Source organism: Myotis davidii, unplaced genomic scaffold (genome assembly GCF_000327345.1).
Source record: "Myotis davidii unplaced genomic scaffold, ASM32734v1 scaffold1069, whole genome shotgun sequence".
Lineage (NCBI taxonomy): Eukaryota > Metazoa > Chordata > Mammalia > Chiroptera > Vespertilionidae > Myotis > Myotis davidii.
This window is the reverse complement of record NW_006300018.1, coordinates 2478357-2485870: the sequence shown is the minus strand read 5'-3', so window position 1 is coordinate 2485870 and position 7514 is coordinate 2478357. Positions and strand designations below refer to the sequence as shown.

At 43.5% G+C, this 7514-nt stretch overlaps 1 protein-coding gene across 1 annotated transcript in view; it reads right to left on the bottom strand.

Annotated features, from left to right (window-relative positions):
- Positions 1 to 5943: 5943 nt before the first annotated feature.
- Positions 5944 to 7514, bottom strand: part of POLE2 (polymerase (DNA directed), epsilon 2, accessory subunit) — a 31117-nt gene continuing 29546 nt past the window's right edge. The window contains exon 19 of the mRNA XM_015571982.1: positions 5944 to 6064. Coding sequence (XP_015427468.1) covers positions 6046 to 6064 — 19 coding nt within the window. The 3' untranslated portion in view covers positions 5944 to 6045. The remainder of the gene's footprint in view (positions 6065 to 7514) is intronic.

The window sequence follows — 7514 nt, the reverse complement described above, 5'->3', positions numbered from 1 at the left end:
GACCCAGCTGCAATTTGTTAGGTAATTTTCAGAATACAAAGGGCCAGGCCTTTGATATGCAAAAGCCTCTGCTCACAGTTTGGGTGGGGCAGTGTCTCGGGGAATCAACAGGATGGAGCAAACAGCTATGGCTCCTCCTCAGTCCTACCCTAAGAGGTCTCGCGTCTCAGTGTCCCGGTAATCGCTGCAAGCACCTCTGAGAGAAAGCTGCCCTTGAGTTCTGCCCACTGCCAGACAGTCCAGTTTCTCCCCGTATGAGTCTGGGTCCCCAGAGACTCGCCCAGAACTGGAGTTCAGAACAATCCAGAGCTTGTGTCTCCCTCCTGATTGAAAAAGACAAACGCGTCCTCAGTTGCCAGCCCTTTCCATGAGCGCCTCCGTACCTCTGCACTTTACTTCTGCACCTCCTCTGAGTTTCAGTGTGCTTTTCTCTTTCCTTCTAGTTGTAGAATTTCCACTCACCCAGCCTTCCTGTGGTTCTGGATGCTGTCCGTTTTGTCTTTTAGTTGTATTTTTGAAGTGGTTGTGCGAGGCAGCAATTTCCGGTGTTTACCTATGCCGCCATCTTGGTTTCTCCTCAGTGTGCTTTTAAAAAAATATTTGCCCACATGGATCTCATGTGGAATGAGACCAGTGACTCCCAACATTTTATCTCCAGTCCTACCTGACCACTGAGCCCTACCCTCATGCCACTGCCTACTAGATACCTCCACCTGGATGTTTGATAGGCATCTCAAATAGAAATCCTGGTTTCCCCTTTTCAAAATTGTTACTCCCCGGTCTCAGTAAATAGTACCGTCAACCCAGCTGCTCAAGCTTAAAACCTAAGTGTAAGCCTTGATTCCTCTCTCCCCTGCCCTGCACTGCCATTCAGTTATCTAGTCCTATTTCTTACACACCCCAAATACATCCACTTCTTTCCATTTCTCATCTGAGCCTCCCTCATCTCTATTGCAGACTTATGCCATAGTTTCCTGACTGGTCTCTTCACCTCTTCTTTACAATCTCTTCACATAGTAGCCTTAAAGAACTCTGTGCCAAAGTATGTTTGAGTATAGCAAGTAGACTCAAGAATATGTACATAATGAAGGTCAGCAATTTGAGCACATGCAAGATTATACCTAAGTGCACTGTGCCATTGTGATATTCTTTTTAGTAAAGCTACTGTAATAATCATAACCTGCATATCTTTTTCCATATGAACAACTGTAAACCTACTTTTGCCCACCCCTGTATTATCACTCAGGTACTTGATGAATGAATATAGTAAAGAAAAAGGCAAGTTTAGCTCTGGTTGGTGTTTCTCAGTGGTTATAGTATTGGCCCACTCACCGAAGGTCACAGGTTCTATTCTCAGTCAAGGGGATGTACCTGAGTTGCATGTTTCCATCCCCAGTCAGAGTACGTGGGCAAGGCAACCAATCAATGTGTCTCTCACATCGATGTTTCTCTCCCTTCTCCTTCCCACTCTCTCTGAAAAGCAATTGAAAAAATATCCTGGGGTGAGGATTGACAACAAGAAAAAAGGCAAATTTAGTGTGTATAGTATGATCCCTAAAGTACATATTTTTAAAATACATATTTCAGAGAGGAAGGGAGAAATCGAAACATCAATGATGGGAGAGAATCACTGATTGGCTGTTTCCCGCAAGCCGCGCACTGGGGATCGAGCTGGAAACCTGTGCATGTGCCTTGAACAGGAATTGAACTGTGACCCCCTGGTTCAGAGGTTGACACTCAGCCACTGAGCTACACCAGACGGGCATCCATAAAATATGTTTAGAGGAAAAAATGTATGCATAGAGAAAATCTGAAAGGATCTATACCAGAATATTAACAGATTATCTCTGATGGTGGAAATGAAGGTCTTTAGAACTTTTTTCTTTATGATTATCTGTATTTCCTAATTTTTCTATTATGAACTTGTTTAATAAAATGTTTGAAGCCCAGCCCTAGCTGGTTTGGCTCAGTGGGTAGAGTGTTGGCCTGAAGACTGAAGGGTCCTGGGTTCAATTCTGGTCAAGGGCACATGCCCGGGTTGCAGGCTCGATCCCCAGTAGGGGGCATGCAGGAGGCAGCTGATCAATGATTCTCATCATGGATGTTTCTCTCTCCCTCTTTCCTCCTCTCTGAAATCAGTAAAACGATAAAACTATATATTTTTAATAAATAAATAAATAAAGCCCAGCCGGCATGACTCAGTGGTTGAGCATCAACCTATGAACCAGGAGGTTGCGGTTCAATTCCCTGTCAGGGTACATGCCGGGGGCTTTGGGCTCAATCCACCGTGTGGGGCAGAAGCAGCTGATCAATGATACATCATTGATGTGTCTCTCTCCCTCTCCCTTCCTCTCTGAAGTCAATAAAAATGGATTTTTTAAAAATACCCTACAATTTAGTTCTTAGATTTACATCTGAAATGGTTTTGAGGCATAAAGATGAATTCTAGGTCTTTAAACCATATGGAGGATGTATTGTCTTTTTTAAAAAAAAATGTATTTTTATTGATTTCAGAGAGGAATGGAGAGGAAGAAAGAGAAACATCATTGATGAGAAAGAATCATTGATTGGCTGCCTCCTGCACGCCCCCTACTAGGGATCGAGTCTGCAACCTGGACATGTGCCCTTGACCTGAATTGAATCTGGAACCCTTTAGTCTTCAGGCCGATGCTCTATCCACTGAGCCAAACCAGCTAGGGCTGGAGGATGTATTTTCTGTTATAACCTTGATGTCAGTGAACATACCCAATGATTGGTTTCAGTTTATTTTGGTACCTTTGTTAACTTCAAAATACTGGACACGTTTCATCTTAATGATATTTCCAAACATGAACACTTGACAACAGACCACACCTGTTTGGGAATGAGAATGGCCTTCAGAGTTCTTGAGCCCTCTGAAATTATATGTGAAATTATAAGTGGGGGTAGGCTCATGCTGATTTTTCTGAAGGACCTTAGTTTTCATTAGATTTTCTAAGGATCCATGCCCTCCACCTTCCCAAATTTCTTACTATGTGGCAGTCCCTTTCCCAGCAGCTCTTTGGGAAAAAATGTGGAGTTGAGAAGCTCCTATGCCCCAAACCCGTGGTAAGCAAACTGTGGCTCTCAAGCCACATGCGGCTCTTTCACAAAATACCACATGCAGGTGCGCACGTACAGTGCGATTGAAATTCGTGGCCCATTAGCAGAAGTTGGTATTTTGTGGAAGAGCCACACTCAAGGGGCCAAAGAGCCACATGTGGCTCACGAGCCGCAGTTTGCCGACCACTGCCCCAAACAAATGATCTTTTGCCTAAAATTCATCCCTTAAGGAAAGGCTATCCTTATTAAAATACGAATGCCTTTCATGGGAGATGGACTGGGTATTAAAGCCATTATCAGTTATTAACCCCTTAGTCCAACCTACTTTATTTTATCCCCCCACAAATATTGCATGTCAACTCTATTGGGGATAGAGATCCAGAGTAGATGGTCTGACACCTAATGACAAGCAACTGGCAGCTCGTCTGTACAGTTCCAGGCACTCTGTGGTTTCCCGACACAGAGATCTAGTGTTGCTTTTCTCACCCATATCTGTCTTGTGTGATCTACCTGGCCCCTGCTCTGAGGCACAACATCACATGAAAATGCCTCTCATACCGATTTCTGCAGTGAGATCAGCCCGCTTCAGCTGATTAAACACCAAGTGAGGGAGCACACCTCTGTTTGTACCTGCAGCAGGAGCCCAGGAGACCCTGTCAGAGCTGCTCCTCCACTGCCCCATCATCCAGACCACTGCTTCCTTTTCATTTCTGGATGATGCTGATCCCCACCTGGTTCTAGTTCCTGTCTTATCTTATTCTGATACTTACTACCTGGTTCTGGCAACTTCCCTGCTCTTAAATAATTGTTTTGCTTCATGCTTCATCTCGTTTCACATTGCTAACTCCTAAATACACCCTATCTTTCTACCATTAACTGTGTTCCTGAAAAAGTCTCAAATAGCTCACCTTTATATATGGAAGCAATTATCTGCCAAATGAATGAGTTAATGAGGGGACACCTTGTACCCAGTTTACACTTATAACTTTTTACCCATCATCTTTCATATTTAGCTCTGTGGTTCTCATAACTAGACCATCAACCTTGTGTCTATTTCACTACCACTTTCAAGGCCCAAATTATAATTTTTTTCCAAGTAATTAGTAACTTTTGAACTTATGCCTTGATTTCACTTTTTTAAAAAAACCCTCACTCAAGGATATTTTTCCTTGACCAGGGCCCAGGCCAGGGAAGAGCCTGTAACCAAGGTACTTGCCCTTGACCAGAATCAAACCCGGGACCTTTCAGTCCACAGGCTGGTGCTCTAGCCACTGAGCCAAACTGGCTAGGGCTTGATTTCACTTTAACTTCAATTTTTCTAGGCTACTTGAAATGAAAGTTAAATCTTATTTTTCTAATATCAGGCCTCTTCTGACGTTCTCCCTGACTTTTCCATCCTCAAACCACATCTCAAATTACCACTTCATTCTTAACTACTGATTCACTGATCACATTCACATTAAATTTTCTTGAGGAATTTTCCCTTTAATGTCATTTTTTTTATCACTATCTTTTCCCCAAAAAGCGCATTTCCAGGAAAAGTATCTTCAGGCTTTTCATAATATTTAGGTTACTCTATATGCGAAACACTCGTTGTCCTCTAACTTCCTGTCATTCAGATTTATTTCTGGGCTATTGTCGTAACACCATAAACTAAAAGTAAGGGAATAGTGTTGAGTGATTACAGCTGATATGCCAAAACATGCTGCTTCAAAGTAAACATGTCCTCTAAATGTAAAAATTAAAGGAACTGTGTTTTTAAATTTCCAGTGCCAAAAGATAATTATGCAATGAATATCACAGTAATATCCTGAAACAAAGGTTTTCAACTATCCATACTAATAAAAGGGTAATATGCTAATTAGACCAGATGTCCTTCTGGACGTCCTTCCAGACAAAGCCACAGCAGCCACAAGGGCCAAGGGCCGGCAACACGGGAGAGGCTGTGGTATGGGCCTGTCCGGCACCATGGTCCCTTTTGCAGAGGCCGCGGGAGAAGGTGGTGATGCAGGAGAAGGGAGGAGGGAGAAGACCGGCGCTGAGCAAGAAGGCCGGTGCTGTGGCCCAGTCTGCAGAGGAGGCATGGGAGAGGCAGTGGGAAGAGGGGGCTGCACGGTCCCAGTCCCAGTGCCGCCCCTGCTGCAGAGGCAGCCACAGAGGCAGCGGAGTGAGCCCGGTCCCAGCGCCACACCTCCGCATAGGCTGGATGCGGTGCAACCTGCTGTGCCTCAACCTCCCACAGCCCGTCCCCCAGCCAGCCTGGCCCCAGATCGCCCCCCACCCACCAGTGGGTGGGGGACGGGGCCAGCTCTAAGAAGTGAGGGCTGAGGGCCAGCAGCTGCGGCAGCCGGTAGTGGCAGCAGCAGTGGAGTGATGGGATGGTGTCTTCCCCTGATCGACCTGGTCACCTCCCACAGAGGAGGACATCCCCTGAGGGCTCCTGGACTGTGAGAGGGGGCAGGCCAGGCTGAGGGACACCCCCCACCCCCAGTGCATGAATTTTTGTGCACTGGGCCTCTAGTCATTAGAATAAATTCTGTGACTTGAAATTTAAATAGTTTCAAAATTGTCAGATATACTCTAAGAACTCTTATGGTGATAAAAACCTAAGTTAAACTAAAATAATGATTCAAAAATGTTTAAATATCTGTTTTTCTTAAAATGAACATTAGCATATAACCAGTATAGAAATAAAAGGTCAGTTTTTAAGTGCAAATGTATAACTAGATTACATCTTTACACATATTTTCATATTTTTCTTAAAAGATTAGAAAATATTTTTCCTATAAAACCTGTAAAGTATACCATCATGTTTATTATAACAATTTGAAAATCTCATAAAATATAAATTTAAACAACATTCTAAAGTTTACTACAATTTTATTGTAACCTAATATCAAGTTACATGAAATATAAAATTAAGCAGAAAATTGAGTTTTGTTTCTTCGATGGTATTCAAGAATCTCAAAAACCTTGAAGTTTGCTGAAAGTAGAAAATATAAAATGAAACATTTTAGAAATCTAGTTATTGTACATGTCTTAATATTTAGGTTTTGTTAATTAAATTAAAAAACATTCATATTGTTCCAAATTGAAAAGGTGCTGGAAAAATGTCAGTCTCTCACACTATTTCTGCTCCCAGAAGCAATTATATAGCCTTATACAATATATCCTTATAAATATCATCTAATCATATATATGCATGGGGGGGTATGTTCTATAAAAACACATGTAAATGGTAGAATACTATGAACACTATACTTTTTTCAATTAGTAATAAATATATAATTTTTGAAACTAATCCCTTTAATGCTTTAAAATCTAAGTTAGGAAACTTCTAAGTAAGCATATACATTTAAATGGATATGTATTTAAATGTTTGTTTTGCTAGTCTAAAAACTACATAAGAAACAGTTGTACCTTTTTTTTATGCATATGCCCAAGTATAATCTGTAGGACAAATTTCTAGAAATGGAATTGCTGGTATATGCAGGTTACGTCTTAAGAAATCTTGTCAGGTTGCCCTCCATAAAAGTTTTTACCATTTTTTATTCTGATCAAGTATGAGAGTATTCACATCACCAATACTGTGTTTTAAAGTAAAACAACTATATTTGATAGTACTCATTGAAACAGTTAAGCTTATCTACTTTCACTACATTTTGATGCTAACTCTACAATATGATTTCACAAATATTCTAACAAAAGATTTATTCTGAGGAGAAGCTAAATAGCAGGAAGGCCAAATTATTCCACTATATCTTGAAAATTTTTTCATTCTCTCAAAAGTAAACATGCGTCTATTTGTTTGATCCAGCACTAAAAGATTCCTCAAATTATTTATACTAACTAGGGGCCCGGTGCACGAAATTTGTGCACTGGGTGGGGGTTGCGGGGGAGTGTCCCTCAGCCCAGCCTGCCCCCTCTCACATACTGGGAGCCCTCAGGCGTTGACCCCCATCACCCTCCAATCGCAGGATCGGCCCTTTGCCCAGGCCTGACGCCTCTGTCACAGGCGTCAGGCCTGGGCAGGGGACCCTCATTTCCCCCCATTACTGGTTCTGCCCCCAGCCCCCTCCGATTGCTGGCTCTGCCCCTTGCCCAAGACTGATGCCTCGGCCAGAGGCGTAGACCCCCATCACCCTCCGATCGCCTGATCGGCCCCTTGCCCAGGCCTGATGCCTCCGCCAGAGGTGTCAGACTTGGACAGGGGACCCCCATCTCCCCCCAATCACTGGCTCTGGCCCCCGCCCAGGCCTGAGGCCTCTGGCCCAGGAATCATGCCTGGGCAGGGGACCCCCATCTCCCTCTGATCACTTGCTCCACCCCCCCGCACAAGCCTGACGCCTCTGACCCAGGCTTCAGGCCTGGGCAAGGGGACCATCATATCCCCCCAATCCCTGGCTCCACCGCCCAGCCAGGCTTGATGCCTC